The 22,524-nt window shown below is 43.0% G+C and overlaps 1 protein-coding gene across 3 annotated transcripts in view; it reads right to left on the minus strand.

Moving 5' to 3' along the window:
- Window positions 1-22,524, minus strand: part of BACH2 (BACH transcriptional regulator 2) — a 360,814-nt gene that overhangs the window by 67,323 nt on the left and 270,967 nt on the right. For all 3 annotated transcript variants that reach the window (XM_022552705.3, XM_089921867.1, XM_022552713.3), the window contains one exon: window positions 21,191-21,445. In XM_022552705.3, coding sequence (XP_022408413.1) covers window positions 21,191-21,433 — 243 coding nt within the window. In that variant the 5' untranslated portion in view covers window positions 21,434-21,445. The remainder of the gene's footprint in view (window positions 1-21,190; window positions 21,446-22,524) is intronic.

Consider the following 22,524-nt stretch of genomic DNA (forward strand, 5'->3'; position numbering starts at 1 on the left):
AGGGCCAAAACCTCAGTCATCTTGGATTCTTTTCTTTTTCTCATATCCTACTTCCAATCAGCTAGTGGGAAGTCCTGGCAGTTCTGCATTCAAAATAAAGTCAGGTTCCAAGCCTTTGCATTTCTTCCCTGCCACCACCCTCCTACAAACTACCTCTTGCTTGAATTATTGCAGGAGATGCTTAGCTGGTATCCCTACTCCTGCCCTCGTCCCTTTGTAGCCTACTCTCAACCCAGCATCCAGAGCCATCTTGTAGAGAGATAGGTTGGATGATGTCACTGCTCTATCCAGAACCATCCAGAAGATCCCTTTTCACTGAGTACAAGCCAACATCATTAATATGGCCCATCAGGCCCTTCACTATCTGTCTCCTCCCACCACCCCAGCTCTAGACCCGGTCTCTGTATGTTGTCTTCTCCATGAGCCCTTTCTGAACTGCCCTGTCTAAAATTTCAACTTGCAACTGAAATGTCCATCGATGGATGAATGGATAAAGAAGATAGATAGAGAAGATGAATGGAATATTACTCAGCCATTCAAATGAATGAAATAATGCCATTTGTAGCCACATCGGTGGACCTAGAGATTATCATACTAAGTGAAGTAAGTCAGAGAAAGACAAACATCATATGCTATCACTTATAGGTGGAATCTAAAAAATGATACAAACGAACTTATTTACAAAACAGAAATAGACTCACAGACATAGAAAACAAACTTATGGTTACCAAAGGGGAAAGGGGTTGGGAGGGTTAAACTGGGAATTTGAGATTAACAGACACATACTACTATATATAAAATAGATAAACAACAAGAACCTATTGTATAGCACAGGGAACTATATTCAATATCTTGTAATAATCTATAATGGAAAAGAATCTGTAAAAGAATGTGTATATGTATACACATACACACACGTATAACTGAATCACTTTGCCGTATATCTGAAGCACTGTAAATCAAGTATACTTCAAAAAAATTTAAAAACACCTACAATGCCAAAACGAAACAAAATTTCAACTCCAGTCCTCACTAACTACTCCCCTCCCTATTTTATTTTCCCCTGTAACATTGATCACCAGCTTACGTATTCTTGTTTACTGTATGTTGCCCCTAATGGGAATGTAAGCTCTGGGAAGGCAGAGGGTGTGTGCATTTTGTTCCCCGCTACATCCAGTACCTAGAAGAGCACACACAGTTGGTGCTCAGTGCAAATCTGGTCAATGAATAAATGGCTCCTTCTGGTCATTCAGGTCTCAGCCCCAAAGTCTCCTCCTTGGAGAACCCTTCCCTGGCCACCCTATCTAATGTTGCTTCTCCCTTGATGACTATATCACATCACCTCGTTTTATTTTACTTTTAGCACTCATCACTATCTAAAGTTATCTGTTTTCTTATTTGTCTTTTGCACTAAAATATAGGCCCATGAGAGCTCCAACTTTCTTTGTCTTTGTTCACGGCTACATCCCCAGCACTTAGAACAGGGCTTGGCACAGAGTAGGTACTTAGTAAATGCTTCTTGTGAATGGAGCACCTTCATGACAAAATCAATCCATATCTATTATTTTTTTCCCAATTTTTTATCTTGAAAATTCCAACCTACAGAAAAGATGAAAGAAATGTACATCCATATACCTTCAATCTCAATACATCAACCATTAAATTTTGCTAAATTTCTATGCTCCGCTTGATCAAACTGTGCCTGAAGCTGTCCCAATAAACACCTTCTAGTGTTTTAAGCAAAAAAAAAGTATGCTGTCTTCTCTATATCTTTATCTATCTATAGATAAACACACACCCCCACCCGCTCCGCATATACATTTCTTCCCAAAACCACTTGAAAGTAAATCATGACATTTCATTCCTAAATACTTCAGCATATATATCTTGAGAACAAGACCATTCTATATAACCAAAATAACAATTTCCTACCCAAGAAAACTCATGTTGGCATAATGTTGTAAACTAATATACAGTCTATATTGAGTCTCTAAATTGCTCCAAGGATGTCCTTCATAGATTTTTTTTTTTTAATCTGGGAGCCAATCAAGATCACTTACTGCATTTGGTCCCACTTAATTTCCTTTGACCTAGGAGAGTCCCTCGTCATTTTGTCTTTCATGGCAACGACACTTTTGAAAAGTTCAGGCCAGCTGTATTGAAGAATATCCCACAGAGGATGTCTAGCCATAGCACCATGTTCAAAAGTTAATCTAGGGCTTCCCTGGTGGTGCAGTGGTTGCGAGTCCGCCTGCCAATGCAGGGGACACGGGTTCGTGCCCCGGTCCGGGAAGATCCCACATGCCGCGGAGCGGCTGGGCCCGTGAGCCATGGCCGCTGAGCCTGCGCGTCCGGACCCTGTGCTCTGCAACGGGAGAGGCCACAACAGTGAGAGGCCCGTGTACCGCAAAAAAAAAAAAAAAAAAAAAAGTTAATCTAATTTATTCTTTTATTCTGTGTGGTTAATTAACCAATTTAATATACGGTGAGTTCATTTTTTTCTATTTGTTTTAAATTTTAGGGCTTGCTGCTTCTCATCTATTTTTATTAAATTTTAATTTCTTGACTATGTAAAACATTTAAATGAAAAAAAACCATTTAAATGGTTCAAAAGTCAATACCAATTAAAATGATAGAAAGTCACTCCCATCTCAAATCTTTTCATTCTGTTTTCACCCACTTCCCATAGGTTACCTTTTCATAGTTTCTTTTCTTTTCTGTGTTTCTTTTAATAAAATATGCAAATGTGCGTGTATACTTATAAATTATACATATGCATTACAAATACATACTCATATTTTCTCTTGTTTCTTAAACAAAAGGAAGCATACCATACCTAGTGTACGTACTCTTCTGCGTCTTGTTTTTGCCTTCTAAAATATATCTTGGAAATCACTCCACATCAGTCCACGGAGATCTTTTTTCTTCCATATGGTTACATAGTGAGCGGTTGTGTAGTTGTACATATGTGTATAATCTTGCACCTATGTTGTTCAGTTATTTGTATAAACCCATTATTTTTTAGTGGGTCATTATGGACTGAATTGTGTCTCCCCAGATTTGTATGTTGTAATCCTCATCCACATCTCCCCATATTTGGAGACAGGGCCTTTAAGGAGGTAATTAAGGTTAAATGTGGTCATAAGGGTGAGGCCTCGAGCTGACAGAACTGGTGTCCTTATACGAAGAGGAAGGGACACCAGTGTTCTCTCTCTTTCTCTGTGCACAGAGGAAAGGCCATGTGAAGACGCAGCGAGAAGGAGGCTATCAGCAAACCAGGGGGAGGGGCCTTAGGAGAAACCAAACCTGCAGACACCTTGATCTTGGACTTCTAGCCTCTAGAACTGTGAGAAAATAAATTTCTGTTGCTTATTCCACCCATTTTGTGGTATTTTGTTATGGCAGCCTGAGCAGACTAATACATGGATATTAGAAGAGTTAAATACTATAGATTTCCCATGAAAACAAGCTAAAGATTGATTTAAGAGAAAATCACTTATAAAAAAACTTAAAAAAAAAGATATTTCTGGAGGCTCCTGAGGAGGAAGTAAGGAAGAACCAGCATTCTGTTGACCACAGAGTAGGAAGCAGTCTGCATTAAGTTGTTTTAAACACCAGTGTGAGACTTACAGGTGCAGGTCCACTAGAGCATCACTTTCTATTTTGACTCACTCTTCTGAAATCTTGTTTTTTGTTTTTTGTTTTTTTTTTTTGCGGTACGCAGGCCTCTCACTGCTGTGGCCTCTCCCGTTGCAGAGCACAGGCTCCGGACGCGCAGGCTCAGCGGCCATGGCTCACGGGCCCAGCCGCTCCGCGGCATGTGGGATCTTCCCGGCCCGGGGCACGAACCCGTGTCCCCTGCATCGGCAGGCAGACTCTCAACCACTGCGCCACCAGGGAAGCCCTCTTCTGAAATCTTAATCACACACGTGTCAGTTGTCTTCTTCCAGACTTTGGGCATGATGGAGGGAAACTACCTCATTCCTGCAGGTCCCCAAGTGGTCCAGGCTTTCCAGGATCCAGGGACGACTTTATGGTTGTCCTTTTTTAACAAAGCTCAGTTGGGGATGGAAGCAGCGTCTTTTACTCTTGGTTTTTGAAAATGTCATCATCCAACTGATTAATACAAAAACATGTCCTTCCTATTGAACATTCTGACACATCCTTGAAAGAGCAGCTATCTGGAGGTATTCAGTATATAACCTAAGCCTGAAGTAAGCTGACTGAGTAACTTCCAAAGCATGCATTTGTAGATATTTACATAGGTTTAAAAATATTCATGAAAGGACTATCCTTGTCTTCAATTTCAGTACCTGTAGACCAGGGTAACATGAAAAGAGTGACACTCCCCACATCTGCTACTTCCTTCACAGTTGTACAAGATTCGACTAGATGGTGAGAATTTCCTTCTCTATCTGGGGACGCAGAGGGTCAGAGTCTTGGAAAACATCTGACCTATTTTCACTGAAAATAACACTAGTAATTTCCAGAGATGCAACACTAGAGAACATATAGGAAGGAAGAGCATCTGTAGGTTTCAATGATCAAGGTAAATTTAAATACGAAAAAAGGTCTCACGCTTTTAATAAGAAGGAACTAGAAGAAATCTATTCTCTTTATTGCTTTTTGGGTTGATGTTCATTTAACCAGTGAGACTGTGAGTGCAAGTTTCTTTGGTCCTAGTTAAGGACTCTAGTCTCTTAGTTAGGAGAACGGAGGGCCCGGAGCTGGAAGGAAGGGACCAGGGAGCACTGGTGCAGCATTGGTGCTTCTAGGAAGAAAATCGATGGGGCCACAGAAGTTTTTGAAATCACGTGTAATGCCATACTGCGGAGTTGTACTTTTTCCAGTATTATGCTCCACACTCCACCCAATCTTCATTCCCTCCTTCCCTTCTATCCACTGAACTGTTCAAATAACCTTTTTATTACTACAGAAATGTAATAATGTACACGGTAGGAAATTGGAAAATGCAGACAAGCAAAACAAAACCCATCACATTTCCACCATTCACAGGTCACCACTCTTAACACTTTAGCACAGGTCCTTTGGCTCCTTTACATACACACACATACACCACACAAACACACACTCCAATTTGTTTTTTGTTTGTTTGTTTTTTTGGTACACGGGCCTCTCACTGTTGTGGCCTCTCCCATTGCGGAGCACAGGCTCCGGACACGCAGGCTCAGCGGCCATGGCTCATGGGCCCAGCTGCTCCGCGGCATGTGGGATCTTCCCGGACCGGGGCACGAACCCGTGTCCCCTGCATTGGCAGGCGGACTCTCAACCACTGCGCCACCAGGGAAGCCCCAATTTGTATTTTTTAACCAAACCGAGATCATACAGGATCTATTGTTTCTCAGTCTTCCTTTTCCAATTATTACCACCTTTCCATTTCAGGAAAATTTCTCCTAATACCCAGACCACATTTGGATTTTTCCAATTTCCCCCCCAAAGTCCTTTCTAACTGGTTATCCAAACGAGTAACCACTCCAGGACCACATAGTGCATCTAGTTTTTAAATGCCTTAACTCTTGTTTAATTTAGCATAGTCCCATTTTTATGACACTGACTTATTGAAGAAATCAGGCCATTTGTCCTGCAGAACAACCCACCTTCTGGATTTGCCCCGTTGCTCCCTCATGGTGTTGTTAGGCTTGGTTTTGTAATCATTGGTTTTCCTCTAACTGGAAGTTATATCTAAAGGCTTTATGAGGTCAAGTTACACCCGGAACACATCACTGGGGAGAGTGTCTATTTCATGAATATCATCAGAAGATATCTCACACCTAGGTGACCCACCAGGAGTGATGCTCAGACTGACCCCTGCCTGGGTTTGTGGGTAGAGCGTGTGTGTGTGTTGTTACTTTGTGTCCGTGTGTGTTGCTTAGCTACTATAGTAATGTCCAGCAAACATTCATCATAATGGTTTTAACCAGAAGTGATCACCTTTGCCTGAATCTGTTTCTGACACTTTAAAGTATGTGGCACTGGATTAAAATACCCTTGAGGTATTTTTTTTTTTTTTCTTTTGTGGTACGCGCGCCTCTCACTGTTATGGCCTCTCCCATTGCGGAGCACAGGCTCCGGACGCGCAGGCTCAGCAGCCATGGCTCACGGGCCCAGCCGCTCCGTGGCACGTGGGATCTTCCCGGACCGGGGCACGAACCCGCGTCCCCTGCATCGGCAGGCGGACTCTCAACCACTGTGCCACCAGGGAAGCCCCCCTTGAGGTATTTTTAGAGGCTTTGTCCTCCAGAAATTTAGTATCTCCTTGAAGGTCCTTGTATCCATGTGTGCTAAGTAAGGCATGATGCTCACAATATCACCTGGAAGGCATATTCCTTAAAAGGTAATTTAGGGAGCACCTCTATATGTATCCTCAGTCTGATAAATTGTTGGGGCTTAAGTATTTCCCAAATAAATGAAAGTAACCTTAAAACCAGACATCCAGAGTAGACTTCATTCTTAGAGGAGCCAGCAATGGGAGTTTAAGTATAGGAGCTCAATCTCAGCCCCCGACCATTTTTCTCTTCTCTTTTCTGAAAGGGACCGGCAATTCCTGGTGGTCTCAGACACCACCTATGGGCCCGTGTTCCTCACATCTGTATCTTCCGCTTTGCACTCACGGTGCCTTGGGAACTTACAAAGCACTACAGATATATATCAAGGCTGGATGGCCTCTTTTCCCACTGATGGGTCCCACACTCAGTCTTTGGCATCTCCCAGCTCTTCACCAGGCACATACCTTCATCAGCTCATGCTGGGCGCAGGGTGAGCTTCCTGGCTGTGCCCTCCGTCTGGAGTCGTTTGTTGTCCCATCCGTCCAACATTCCATTGCTAGACAGTTATTCCTTAAATTCTTTTTCATCCTGTCACTTTTTGGCTCACAACGTTTCAGTGAATTCCTATTGCTTACTCCATCAAGATTAAATTCTTTGGTCTAAACCTTATGTTTTCCTAGGAAGGCTCCATGTAATCTGACCTGGCACATAATTTGAATTATTTCCCCAAATCTACTCTTTGTGCTAATCAGAGATGGCTCCTCAAGTCCCTGTGACTGCTTCTTTTGGGGCCTCTGTCGTGCCAGTGTCTTTTCCTGGAGGCTCTCTCCCCACTTGTTCCCTCAGAAAGTCTGATCAAACCTGTGAGTGTTAGTTTTAGGTGATTTTAGGAGATGGAAGAAAAATCCTGTCCTCCCCCAGATCAGAACCTCTGTGGCACAAACAACGGCTAACACGTAACATGGCATCTACAGCAAATGCTCTTGAATTGTTTACACCTTTGATTTCTACGGTTTGTCTTGATTCTTCAACTATATTGTAAGCTCCTTGGAGGAGATGGTTTTGTCTTATATTTCTAAGTTAACCCCCCAAAAGAAATGATCTAGAAAAGGGTCATGTGTTCCATTCCTCTGATTCTATGAAGTGCTGTACTTAAGCCATCTTGTCCTTTTGACCCCTTTGTCCTTTTTTTTTCTTTAAGATTTTTTTGATGTGGACCATTTTTAAAGTCTTTATTGAATTTGTTACAATATTGCTTCTGTTTTACAATATTGCTTCTGCTTGGTTTTTTTGTCTGTGAGACATGTGGGATCTTAGCTCCCTAACCAGGGATTGATCCCGCACCCCCTGCATTGGAAGGCGAAGTCTTAACCACTGGACCGCCAGGGAAGTCCCTTGACCCCTTTGTCCTTTAAACACACACACACACCCCTCCTCTGAAGGTAATTGTGCGTTTGTTTCTACCCTACCGCAGTGTCTAGCATCTTGCACTGTTATCAAATTCTCCTTTAATAGAGCTGAAATCCACTCCCACGTAGCCAGTATACTATTTCTTCTGTTAGCAAGTGAGAATATCTGGTTGACATCTACTGTAACAGCCTCAAACAGGAGGCATGGAGAGACTTTGTTAAACAGAACTTTGAAAGGTCATCACATTTCCGTGAGTATCTTGCAAATCTGATGGATTTAACTCACTCCCCCCCGGCCAAAATCCTCAGAGTTACAAAAGGTGTGCTTCAAACGTCTTCTCTTAGAATCCTGCATATTTCTTACCCCCAAATTTTGGTGGTCCACATTTTTGATCTTTCCACCTTCCTATTTGTAGGGTACAATTTAATTCCTGGGCTACAACAGCTCTACTTGGCAGAAAGAATATTTGCACATAGTCTAAGGTGTTCATTGGAAGGAAGAATGACATCAAATATGAAAATGTCTCCCGTGGTACGAGAGTGCTCATCTTTACATGGCAAGACTGCTGAGGATCCTATCTTTCAGCAGACATTTTCCTGGCCTTTTAGGAGCTTTCCCGTTTTTCCCCACCCTTCTCTTTTAGTAACTAATAAAACAAGAATAATAGATAAGTTGTGAGGTGTCATAGGGTCTCTCTGGACAGATCTTTGAGGTGATCTTCACACAGAATGCGGTCGGGTTCCACTCCAACCCGCATCACTCAACATGGCTTGGAACACACGCGTGTGGCTACTGCTCTCTGACAGTTCTATTCAATTCTGGTTGTTGATACTGCCTCTGCAAATAACATCGCCCATGCACTACTTTTAGGAGGAATAATCTGTCATTTGATTTTGTATCTAGAGAATTAAAAAAATAAAGAAATCAAGAGAACAAAAATGAAGACTTAGAAATAAAGAATAGGGAAAAAATGAGTGGCAATGACAAGTAATGCTATCCTTTATACAGCAGAAGACAAAATGAAATAGTTGTGATTTAACCAGCTGGAGGTCTGTCATTGTGACCTTCTGTATCCCTCCTTTGATTTTCTTCTAAACGCAGGAATCTTCCGTTGGCTAAATCCCAGCATTTGTTTTTTCCATCCCCGGGCCAACTTTTTGGCTTGCTTGGGAACAGCTGCCAGTATTTCTCCCTGCTGCCAATCAGTCCAAAAATGTGCTCACATTGAAGGCCTGGCTCCATCCCACCCAGGGTGCTGAACGCACTCACTTTTTCACACACAGCCTTTGCCAGGCTGCACACAGAAGTCCAGCTCAGACAGTACAGCTCACTGCATCACCAGCGAGCCCGGAAGAGGCGCCACTGTCAGTGAGAGAGACGGTCAACGTATTTGAGGGGTCTAGGGCAAAGTGAAACATCTTAACTATGTGCACCAAGTTAATGGGAAAAAGAACACTTCTGAAAAATCAGGAAACCAAAAGTGCGGCTGTTTAACTGCCCCACTCCTGAAAGCAAAACCAACCCAACCCTTTGTCTAGCCTGTGATTTGATTAAGAAAACAAACAAGAAAATAAACAGAAAGGTATTAACCGACGAGTGCCAACACTATTTTACTTTCTTTGCGCTTCTAAGAACAGCCTTTCCTACAGACAACCACACATCGCCCCAACGCCTGGATGTGATCCCTTTTATTAAGGAATTCCTCAATCAGTTTCCTGGTTTACAGCTTGTTCAACCAAGATTCCAGGTGTTCTCACCAGAAGAAGGGTCCCTTTCAAAAGCTGTCTGCTTGTGTAGAACTGCACACCCACCAGAAATGTCACGGACACCCCAACAATAGAGCTGAAACCTGAAGCAGTTTGGGGACATTCCAAGTTTTTCAATGGAATGCGAATCCATTAAGATGATTAGGTAACTCTACTGATATCCTCCCATTTGTGCTCAGTGCGAGAGCTGCCAAAGAAAAGACAGAATCAAAACCGACTCTTGGATTCCAGCTCTTGAGTATTTTGGTGCGGAAACTGTATTTTCTTGTAACTCATTTAAAAAAACACCCCATGCTTTCACTGTGTAATTGAAATCTCAGTTTTCAGGAAGCAAAGAGAAATGAGATCTATAATCACTGTTTCTCTTCTGTTCGGCTTCCAGCCTAAATGGTCCTGCTCTTTTATTGGCAAAGTAGGGCAGGTAATAGTGAACAAGAAACCTACTCTAAGAAGCACTGACTCAAGGGAAGTACCACTCCATCACTAGTGACTCAGCCCTGAACTCAAGAGTGATTACTCTGCATCGATAAAGTCATGCTAATTGGACAACAGCTTGCTGCCAGCTCATGTGGGCATGACCTACAATACCCTTGGCTGACAGCCATTATGTCCATCATACCTTTATTTATTTTTATTTTTTTGATAATCTGGATGGGACGTGGAAATAATTTTTAAAAAACCCTCCCAAGCGCTATTTAACTTCTTATCATGAATTAAAAGTTTAATTAAGTACCCTGTTAAAGGCCTGGGTTCTATGATTAAATATGACAAAAATAATATGTATGATTCCTGATCAAGTGAGGAACTTTACAGCTCTGAACTCTGTCTTTAAATCTATTACTGATTTCAACTGAAATAGCTAAGCGATTCCATAACAGAGCAAACTAAGAAGCGTAAGGGACATTTAATTCATATATAGAGAAGGGTCTTGAAATGAATAGATATACTGGTGCCTACTTTTATAAAATTTAATGCAAACAACTTTACTGTCAAAGGCTTTGTTATGAATGCATTTAAAAATGTTGATTACTGTGGTCATCCTACACTATACAGGGTGAAACAGGTAAAGTGAAAGAAAGCCTTAAAACTGCCTTTGAAATCAGGTCACTTAAAAATAATTCTTCGAAAGGTCTAAGTTTTTGTCCACTCAACTCCTTCTACTATTCCAAAAGAGGGATGCACCTCTGCATAAAGCTCTTTAAATAGGACATACTGGCCTCAGGATTTAGAAATGTAAGAGGTTTGGAAATAGCTTATATATTTCAGTTTTAAAATCAGCTATTGCTATGGCTATTTTCACACCAGATTTCCCTCCCTCTGTAGCAGCACCACTGAGCAGCCTTCAGAGACGGAATCACAATAGTATTAGCTCCCCTTTTCATGGCTTTGCTTTATTGCACCCCCATCCGAGGCGGAGGCCCAGATTTCAGGGCTGGAAGTCACCTTTGTGTTACTATAAATAAGTTCTGCCTTTAGGCAGTTCAGACTTATCAGCACGATTCTAGGACTTGAAAACTTCTTACTTGCCGGCAAGTCGTTACCTGGGATATTTTGACTTCTTTTGCTTTTTTTTTTTTCATCTGCTACCATGTCTCACCAATGCAACTTGGAAACTTGCACCACAGCTTTTAATGAAGAGTCTGAGGTAAGAGCCATTTCATCAGAGAAGACTGTGCTTTCCTTTTATGGGAATAATAACACCTACTGTTTATATGGCACCATCCTTCCAAGAAGTTTAACTTCTCCCATTTCATTAACCTGAAGAGCAGCCCTGAAAGGCAAACTGGCGCCCTGTATTGTTATTCCCTGCACACTCATGTGGAAATTGAGGTCATTAAGTAATAATAATTTTTTTCAAGATCCTTCTGAAATCGTTACAGAGCAATGATCTGCATTTTCTACAATCTGTCTGTGTTCTAGGTTATCAAATAGCGCAGTGGTTCTACAGCTCTTGAACCGTCATCTCCGATGAACTCTAAGACCATATGGGAAAAGTCAGGGAGGATTTACAAACAAAGATAAGACAAGCGAGCTCACGCCTCTTCTGAAGTCAGATGATTCTCTCCTTTCCAGATCAATCTGCCTCCCATCTCCCTGGTCTTTCCCTACCTCTCAATCCAAACATCTCTCCTCTGGTTCTGACCTGCAGGATTTTTTTTCTCTCCCTCCAGCAGGAACCTAGAAAAATTCCAAGACCATCAACCTGTAGCACAGGCTAGGTCTCCAGAGATCATCCAGTTCAACTCCATCAATGTCCAGAAGGATGAGCCTTGCTGAGTTGAGCTGGCCCACTTGCTCAGGAGATCCTATCCTCTCTCAAGTCCTCGAGAGGATTCTTTTAGCGACTGGCCTTCCATCTGCCATGTCAGCAAGTTTTCTGTCTCTTTTGGAACTTTCCCATCCGCCCAAGTATGAGTCAGGATGGGCTTTGCTGTGCAAACAAATAAACACCAAGTCTTAATGGCCTAACATAAAGGTTAAGTCCTCATTCATGTCATAGTCTGATGCGAGTCAGATGGCTCTCTTCCAACGGTGACTCAAGAATCTGGGCTGCATGATAAACTGACTCCTCCTTTTTTACTCATGTAGGCACTGTAAGTTTCTACAAACCCTTTTGATTTTAATACAGAAGTATATAAGAGCAATAATGATATTCACACTTGAACTCAATGATCTTAAACTATTTCCCACATTATTTCTTAAATAAATGATAAAACAGAAGCTAAAAACACTAAATAACCCTAAATGCTAAAATATGTTCACTAGCTATATTTAAAAAATAAATGTTCGACAAAGAGAATAAGGTAAATTATGGTATGATTATGCAATTGAATAGTCTGGTTATTAAAACTGCAATTGCAAAGATTATGCATGGAATGGAATATGAGTTGACACGGGAAGATTATATGATATTCTGATGTTAACTAATAAAAAGCAATATATAATCTTGCACTTCTATGACTGCAGCCATTTAAAATGTGTATACATAAAGAGAATATTGGAAGGAAACAGGCAAAAATGGAATTAATTGTGTTTCAGCTGGATTAGTGTTTAAGTTTTTTTTAAATTGATTGGTTTTTTTAAAATTTATTTTTGGAAAGTAAGATGTAAAATAAAATAAAACATAAATCTCTTAAAAAAAAAAAGAATCTGGGTTTTGATTCCACCACCTAGGAGTTCTCTGACACCAGTTCAATGGATGTGAAAGAACACCAAGAACTCACACTTACTTTTTTTTTTTTTTTTTTTGCTGTACGCGGGCCTCTCACTGTCGTGGCCTCTCCCGTTGCGGAGCACAGGCTCCGGACGCGCAGGCCCAGCGGCCACGGCTCACAGGACCAGCCGCTCTGCGGCATGTGGGTTCTTCCCGGACCGGGGCATGAACCCATATCCCCTGAATCGGCAGTCAGACTCCCAACCACTGCGCCACCAGGGAAGCCCCTCACACTTACTTTTAACTGCCTTGGGCTAGAAGTGACACATGACTCCCACTCACGTTTTATTGGTTAGATTTGATTACCCAGCAAACCTGACTGTAAATGTGGTCTTCCTGTGTGTGCAGGAAAGAGAGGAAAATTGGATATGAGTGAATACTGATCACCTTTACCATCGAGGGCAAGTGTGCTGGAATTTCTTCCTACTTAGAAAAGAAGCCCAAAGGAAAACTCTTTTGACTCTATTTCCCTCCAGTTACTGGCTCACCTCTTTGCTCCCTTTAACTCAAAAGGCCTTAAAAATGTAGCCTACATGAGCTTCTTCAAATCCTTCCCTTTCCCTTCTCTCTAGAACACAGCCCAATTGATTTTTGCTCCTATTGCTTTCCCAAAGTGCTCAATGAAATCACGAACGGCTTCCAAATTGCTGGATGGTCAATTTTCAGCCTTCACCTTAGCTGCCTATCAGCATCATTTGACATTGTTGATTACTCTCTCCACCTTTCTTTACCTGGCTTCCAACACACTAAACTTTTTTTTGCCTTTCCTTCTACTTCAATAGTTACTCTTTCTTGGTTTACCCTGCTGCCTCATCTTTTTCTCCCTGACCCCTTAGTTCTGAAAAGACCCAAGGATCAATCCTAAGACCTCTCTCTCTCTTTTTTTTTTTCTGTCTACACTTATTCACTTGGTATTTGTATCTGGTCTTGGGGTTTTCAATATCCCCAATACTCTGGTATTAAAACTTCTATCTCCAAGCTAGATTTCTCCCATGAATTTTAGCCATGTATATCCTACTGTGTAGTAGACATCTCTACTTAGATGCTAACACGCTTCTCAAACTTAATATGTACAAAATAGAACTCCTAATCCTGCCCCACTCCCACCACCTGAAACCTATTTCCCTCACTCTTCACCAATCCCAGGTAACGGCAACTCCATCCTTCCAGCAGCTTAGGCCCTAAACCTTGGAGTTATCCTTAACTCTTATCTTTCTCTTCCATCCTACATCCAATCTATAAGATAATCCCATAAGCTCTACCTTCAGAATATTACCAGAGGGACTTCCCTGGCGGTCCAGTGGTTAGGACCCGACGCTTCCACTGCAGGGGGCCCGGGTTCGACCTCTGGTCAGGGAATTAAGATCCCGCAAGCCTCACAGCCAAACAAACAAACAGAAGTTTGCAAACTTAAAAAAAAATGTTACCAGAATCTGACGCTGATCACCACTGCACTGCTATCACCCTGGTCCAGGCCATCAGATCATGCCTGGTTTGTTGCCTCAGCATCTTAACTGTTTTTCCTGCTTCTGTCCCTGTCGTCTTTCAATCTATTTTCACATAGTCAAAATTATCTTCTCCTGGGAAAACCTCCAATGGCCTCCTAGCTCATTCCAAGGAAAGGTAATGTATCCAAAAGGTGCACAGCCTTGCCCCGGTAATTCTCTGACGTGCTTCCTCCTATCGACCTTTCGCTCATGCTGCTACCGTGTGTCAAACAGGCCAGGTCCACTCCATCCCCAGGGCCTTTTCCTTGCTATTCCTTCCACTTAGATCACTCTTCCCCCACATGTCAACATGGCTGTCTCCCTCACCTTCTTCAGGTCTTTCTACAAAAGTCATCCCCCAAACAGGCCTTTCTTGACCACCCTAGTTAAAACAGCCATACCTGAACCCTGACGTTCCTTAACCCCCTTCCCTGTTTTATTTTCCTCAATGGCATCTAACAAAGTCCATGTTATATTTATTTGTTTTCTGTCTCCCTCTCCTCCTCTGGAAGGTAAGGTCTGTTTTGTTCACTACGTTCACCCAGCACCTAGAACAGCGCCCCCTGGTACAGCCTTTGATAAATATTTGCAGAATGAATGAAGAAACAGAAGCTCAAAGAGGTCGACTGGCTTGCTCAAGACCCCATATGCAGTTAGTGCCAAGGTCCTGATTATGGTTTTCCCAGCCTCTCATGGCTGACGTTCCTCAGTTCCTAAAATTGACCTGTTCCTCTGAGTTTTGTCTAGGTGATAAATGAGGGGATGCTAAAGGGTGGGCTCTGTGCTTTGGGGTGGGGGAGTGCTTTGTACTTCTTATCCCTGGTCATGCCACTTCCCAGAGACCTCACCCCCTGCTTCCCGCCAAACCTTCCCTCCCCCTAGAGTCACACACAGGCTCAGAACGCTCGGGGCATCCTGTACTGTAGCGTGGAGTACTTTCTGTAGTATGACACCCTGAAAGGACTGTCCAAAGACAGTCACAACTGTCTTATTGCTTCTTTCAAAAACTGGGCCTAAGCCATTCCAGAGACATTAACAGCTTTCATAGCCTCGAAAATCTTTCAGACAAGAAGATTCCATAATTTCCTTGCTGGCCTCTGTGCTCCGCAGTACTACGGCAGGAACATTCTTTACTATACCCTGTGGTGGAGACTTCACAACAAATGCTGTGTTTCCAAAGTCCCTCTGGGTCAGTTTTCCCTTTTGTTTAGCACTGCAAAAACAAGATTTGTCACAAAATGTTGGGAGAGAGAGAGAAAGAGAAAGATAGAGGGGAAGCAAAAGATAGAGATAGTGAGAGAGCAGAAGTCTGAAATATATTTTTACCTCTGAACGCATAAGTTCCGCCTAAGGGGCCATACATACCTCTACCCTACAGCCATTCCCTGCGTGAACCCTTCCCCTTCTCTATAGAGTGAGAGGACCCGGGAAACAAGCCCAAAGAAAGGTGCCAGAGGCTTGGCAATAAGCTCTCCCTCTCGTTTCTTTATTTATGACAAATAAAAATTGTATGTATTTAAGGTATACAATGCGATGTTTTGACATATGTGTACACTGTGAAATTATTACCATTATAAACAAAATAGCATATCCGTCACATCCCATAGTTATCCTTTGTGTGTGTGGTGAGAACTCTTGAGATCTACTCTCTTAGAGAATTTCGAGTATATATTACATTATTATTATTTTTTAAAATATAAATTTACTTATTTTTGGCTGTGTTGCATCTTTGTTGCTGCGCAGGGCTTTCTCTAGTTGTAGCGAGCGGGGTTTGCTCTTCGTTGCGGTTCGCGGGCTTCTCATTGCGGTGGCTTCTCTTGTTGCAGAGCATGGGTTCTAGGCGTGCGGGCTTCAGTAGCTGTGGAGCGTGGGCTCAGTAGTTGTGGCTTGCGGGCTCTAGAGCGCAGGCTCAGTAGTTGTGGCGCACGGGCTTAGTTGCTCCACGGCATGTGGGATCTTCCCAGACCAGGGCTCGAACCCGTGTCCCCTGTATTGGCAGGCGGATTCTTAACCACTGCACCACCAGGGAAGTTCCCATAATACGTTATTATTAACTACACTCACCATGCTGTACATTAGGTCTCCAGAACTTATTCATCTTATAACCGAAAGTTTGTACCCTTTGATCAATATCTCTCCTTTTGCACTACCCTCCAGCTTCTGGTAACCACCATTCAATTCTGTTAGTATGAGTTTGACTTTTTTTCCTTAGATGCCACATATAAGCGAGAATATGCAATATCTGTCTTTCTCTGTCTGGTTTATTTGACTTAGCATAATTTCCTCCAGGTTTATCCGTGTTGCTGCAAATAGCAGGATTCCCTTCTTTTTTTAAAGGCCGAATAATATTTACTTGTGCGTACGTATGTGTGTGTTTATATACAGACCACGTCTTCTTTATCCATTCATCTGCTGACAGACACTCAGGTTGTTTCCATGTCTTGGCGATTGTGAATAATGCTGCAATGAACATGGGAGTGCAGGCATCTCTTTGAGATAGTGATTTTATTTCCTTTGGATATAGACTCAAGAAGCAGGATTGCTGGATCGTATGGTAGCTCTATTTTTAATTTTTTGAGGAACCTCCATATTGTTTTCCACAGTGGCTCTACTGATTTACATTCCTACCACAGTGCACAAGGGTTCCCTTTTCTCCACATCCTGGCCAACACTTTTTATCTTTTGACTTTCTGATAATAGATCTTGGCAATAACCTCCTTTCAGCCGCTCTTCCCTAGCATTCTGGGTGGGAGTCGAGCAGCCCATCAGAATGGGGTTGATGGGCAAAGCTGCACCCCTTTCCTGCCCTCTGCACTTGACACACCATAACCTTAACATCATGCTTGTGATGCCACTTCCAGCATGGCCGGCATCCAGCCTAAGTGGTCTCTGTGACCATAGCTGAGGAGGTGTTCACTGAGGCAGCTTGAATCCGAAGGAGCAGCGCAAGAAGGGCCTTGCCACGCTTGGTACACGACCCACTTTCTCTTCATCTCTTAACACGAAATACGCTTGCTATTACAAACCAAATGACCTGTTTCATCACGAACAGAAGTACTAAGGACAATGCCTTATCTCCTGCATTTTGCTGACACACATCCCTGGATGTGCTTTTCCATGAGAAACCAACACTCAAGTCACAGAAATCCTAGGGACAATCTGTCATGCCAGTTCAGGAAAAGAAAAAAAAAGCAAGACAATTCCATGACTCCTTGACTTCCAGGAGGAGGCCTCTATTTTTGTCTCTCCCGTTTTCAGCTGAGAGGCTACACCAGGACTCTGGTCGGCTCTACTTTGTGGGTAACGGCGTTGCCCATCGGGAGTCAGGGCACGGGGCTAGAACTGCACAAGTGGACAGCGGCTGCAGGCTGGAGCCGGGTTTGGCCTAAACTGACAGAGCAGGGGAGTGAGAAGGGCAGTGGTTTGTATCTGGAAGTTTCCTAGTCCAAAGACAGAGCTTTCAGGGACTTTCCTGATGGTCCAGTGACTAAGGCTCCGTGCTCCCAATGCAGGGGGCCCGGGTTCGATCCCTAGTCAGGGTACTAGATCCCACATGCGTGCCACAACTAAGAGTTCGCATGCTGCAACTGAGGAGCCCGTGTGCTGCAACGAAGATCCCGCACGCGCAACTAAGACTCAGCACAGCCAGATTAATAAATAAATATTAAAAAAAAAGAAACATAACCCACGGACGGAGCTTTCAGACTCAGCCATGCCGGCCCCTGTGAAGCTCAGCAGTTGGCCGGGCAGGGAGCGCAGAGGTAAGCCAAGCGTGATCAAGGCTGGGACCGGGCCGGAAGGTGATTTGAATTCGTGATGGATTATGATGAAGTTTAAAGATTTCCAAGGAGCTAATCAAATGCTTTTTCTTACATCATATGAACCAAATGCCAGTGAGTTCCATGCAGCTACTTTCCAAGGTAGTGTTTGGGACGTTTGTTTATTCACCACTTAATTCAAATTCTATGAAGTCATTCACTGAGCTAAGTGGGACAGCATCTGAGAGCCTGCAAGGACCTTTCAGTGTGCACACAGCAAGGAGAGAAAACAATGCCCAGCGCCTGGGGCCCCAGGAGGGGCCTCTGAGCAGAGGCAGAGGCTCCTGGAAGGAGGCCTCAGAAACAATTACAGACCCACAAAGGAAAATGCCCCGTGGGGGCTGGCCTGCATGCCCATCAGCAGGATGACTGGAGCTGGGTTACTGACAATACGAATTCACATTTCATAGGAAAAAAAAAAAGTGTCTCGTTATTTCTGAAGGTTTCAGGTACATGAAGAACCAGAATGTTTTAATTATTTGGAAATACAGATGATATAGGAATAGACATCATTTTACACAACTAGAAAGAAAATCAACACGTAGCAAACTCTCACTTAACTGGAACACAAACAATCAAAAGGGCAAACAGCAGACTTTTGTGTGTCATCTACACACTCTTACTTCAAAGAGTGCCCAGTGCCAAGGAAATAAGTGATTATCGGGGATTTGACCTAAAAAGAAATGTTTAGGTTAGGTTTTACTGCCTTGGTATTGTATTATGATAAATAATTTAAGGGCTTCAGCATTTTAGGGGTTTTTACAGGTAAGAACTGGGGCTCAGAGAGGTTAAGTGACTAGATCAGGATCACAGAGCTAACTGGGGGGAAGGCCAGTGTTTACGGCACAAGGTCCAGGGCGTCTCCAGATGGGGACTGCAGTCATGGAAGAGAGACTAAATTACATAAATTATGGTTTTCATTTGTAAATATATTTTAATATAATCTATTTTTTTTGGAAATTAGTAGAAAACATATATGAGGTGACTCTCAAACAGATACAGATAATAAATTAACTGTAAACTCCACCCCCTTCCTAAAACCATTCAGGATAATTGGAAGTTTGTCAGATATTTTCAGAGAATTCTAGAGTTAAAGTAAATTCAAAGGCACACTTGCTGCCCCTCAAGAGAAGAAGAGTCTTAAATTTGACGAACGCCAACCAGTTTAAACATAGTCTTTTATATTTATCCTCTCACCTAATGACGGGTTAAGTATTTGCCCATTAATGCAGCTCAGGATCACCAGTCACACCACAGCTGCCATTTCTTGGCCTTCCCACATCACTTGGTACATAAGCATCCCTCCCTCCTCCAGCCCCAATTACATTATCTTCAACTGATTTGTCCTTTTGTTTCTAGTATTAGGATCTTTCTACTTGACAGTGGTGTGAGGGGTAGTAATGGAGCCCTTCACTTGGGTACATAACAAAGAATATTCATGTGAAACTGCCTATGTAGCCCTCACTTTGCCACTTTCCTGCTCTGCAGGGGTAACAGCAGACATTTCTTAACAGGGGACTGGATCTGGTGACCCCTCTGACCCCCTGTCTATTTTTGGTTTTTTTTGGGGGGTATAGATGAATTTTTAAAAATTGAAGAATAGTTGATTTACAATGTTGCAGGTGAATAGCAAAGTGATTCAGTTATATTTATGAATATATACTGATATATATATATTGTTTTTTAGATTTTTTTCCATTATAGGTTCAATACAAGATATTGAATCTAGTTCCCTGTGCAAATAACGTTGTCTTAAAGTCTATTTTGACTGGTATCAATAAAGCTACCCTAGCTTCCTTGTTTATTTTATATACAGTAGCGTGTATGTCTATTTGTTTTTTATGTTGAACTTGAATGTCTTTCTGTGGAGCAGCTGCTTGCCCCACCACGTCCTACTTCTTTTTTTTTTTTTTTTTTTTTTTTTTGCGGTACGCAGGCCTCTCAGTGTTGTGGCCTCTCCCGTTGCGGAGCACAGGCTCCGGATGCTCAGGCTCAGCGGCCATGGCTCACCGGTCCAGCTGCTCCACGGCATGTGGGATCTTCCCAGACCAGGGCACGAACCCATGTCCCCTGCATCGGCAGGCAGACTCTCAACCACTGCACCACCAGGGAAGCCACAATGTCCTACTTCTTACACACAACCTGCTTTACTCATTTATATGAGTTGCCAGGCCTCTGGAGACACTGGATCTGTGAACCCTGAGACAATGCTAGTTGTGCCCATTAGCACCTCCCTCAGGGTGACCCGGTCTTTGGTTTCTCCTAGGGGTGCTGTGAAGAGCTGCTCTGTGGATCACGGCACAACTCTGGGTCTCTCTTCACATAGGCTATGAACATGAGTTGTACCCCTAAGAGTTGCGCGGTGCACAGCCTGCACAACTGTCAGGGCAGCCCTGGTGTTGTAGACCGTGCTGGCGCACAGAGAATGATTCTGGCCTTGAACACAAAGCCTAAAGCTGCTCAGTGTTACCCTTAGTCCCACAAAAATGAAAGGGAATCAGGATGATGGAAAAAGAGTAGCTGTATAGACAGTTCAAAGGGGTGGCCAATTTAATGGTTTGTCGGCATGAAGCCCATCCTTTGAGTTCTGGCAGCTCAAACCATCCAACTGTATGTCATCTCTGGACAGAACAAGTCCAGCTACTAGTGTCCCCAAAGTACAGAAGTGACTAGACGCCCTGAAGTAATTAAGAAACCTGAGTAGGGTATTTTCAACGATGGTGAGAAAAGCAAGTTTACACTTCTTAGAATCTTACTATGTTAACTGTGAAAATGACTGCCTGCTTTTACTCTTCCCCCTGGGCAAGGAAGGTGCTGTGAATACTTTCATTCTTTTACTCTCAAGGGAAATCAAGTGTTCCTTCAACCATCTGAAAGAGAAAAATCATAGCAACAGTCCCAGTGATTGAGATCCCACATGCAGGACTGTACTAAACTTTGGGTAAACTACTCAAAACCCGAAGAGTAAGTGAACTAGAAACTAGGAAGGACCGTGAGGCACAGGTGCGGTTCAGATTCTTGCCTCTGAGACGTGAAATGCATCCAATAGAAACTGGCTCTGCCGCAAACCTAACATGTGGGCGACTTGATCATCAGCCCCCAAGCAGGGATGTGGCACAGGTCCTACCTTCCAGGTCCTCCTCAGCCAACTGTCTCCAAGTCAACAAACCTCCGTTAGCAACTGCACGAACAAACCAAACTACTGTACCTCCTCAGGCAAGCTGACCACCAAGTCATTTCTCGTCTGTCCAACCAGCGCCTGCCAGAAGTATTCACTGCACGCGGCCAGCACAGCTCGGTGGGCCCGGAACTCCTTCCTCTCCACGATCAGAGTCACGTCACAGAGAATATCCTTTTTGCGCTGGTCATTGAGGCCCAGGAGGATGTTGGTGCAGTGGACTGTGGACTCATACACATACATGGGGGAGTCAGGCTTCTCATCCACAGACATGCCGTTCACACCCTGAAAGAAAGCAAGCAAGCCTGGGTCATCACGGCTCCCTGAGTCAGAGAGACACAGTGAGAAAGGATGCTGAGCGCCTGGGAGTCACCGCCCTGAGCCAGGGCGAAAGAAGCAGAACTGCCCGTTAGCATCTTACGCGCAGTTAGCACTGTGAGCTCAGAAAACATCTGGAAGGTTGTGTTCTGTGGCTGACTTCTCTCCTTTCCTCTTACTGAGTCCTTTTACCACGCGGAAACAAAGCCAGGTCCTTTAATGGAACACCCAAAACATTCAAAATGCATACCTACTTTAAAACTTGGTAGTTTTAATTTTGTTAGTGGACTGAAAGGGAACTTTCACACATACAGAGTCGCAGTGCAAGTATTAACTGAGCTTTGTGTTAAGAGGATATGACTCATTCTGAAGTATTGTCAGTGCTGCCTTGGATGAAGCACGTGTAAGTTCCTAGGCTGAAATTTGGCTAAGATGCCAAGCAGAGTAAATATCTAATCACAATACGTAATTTAACACGGGAACTAAACGGAATGTGTACGAAGGAGTGGATGTAGCCAGCTATCTATCGCAACTGCCCTCCGCCACTTCAAGACAAAGCATGGCCACCATGATGCTACTGTTGTCATGAAAGGCTCTTGAAAAGAAGTGCAAATGTGCTGCTGTTATCCCAGCAGACTGGATGTACATCCTCTTTAAGGAAACACAATATATTGCATCAGGAGTCAAAAAAACAGATGCATTCAATAGTGAAGATTACTTTTACGAAAGGGTTCTTTGCTTTAAAAAGTGTCCATTGATGTACTGATATTTAAAAAAAAATTCTAACTTACACAACAGTTTTCCAGTAATATTTACACTAGTATGAATTCCAATAGTGAGTCTCACTTTCTTTTATTATTTTATTATTGTTTATTTTTTTAAAGAGTTTTAACATACAATAAACTGCATATACTTACACTGTGCAACTTGATATGTTCTGGCATATACATTCAACAGTGAAACCATCATCACAATCAAGACAATGAACATATCCTTCACCACCAAAAGTCTCTTTATGTCCCTTAACAACCTCTCCCGTGCACCTC

The sequence above is a fragment of the Delphinapterus leucas genome, chromosome 12, assembly GCF_059928025.1.
Source record: "Delphinapterus leucas isolate spDelLeu-1000000601 "Yukka" chromosome 12, BTC_Dleu_Yukka2, whole genome shotgun sequence".
Lineage (NCBI taxonomy): Eukaryota > Metazoa > Chordata > Mammalia > Artiodactyla > Monodontidae > Delphinapterus > Delphinapterus leucas.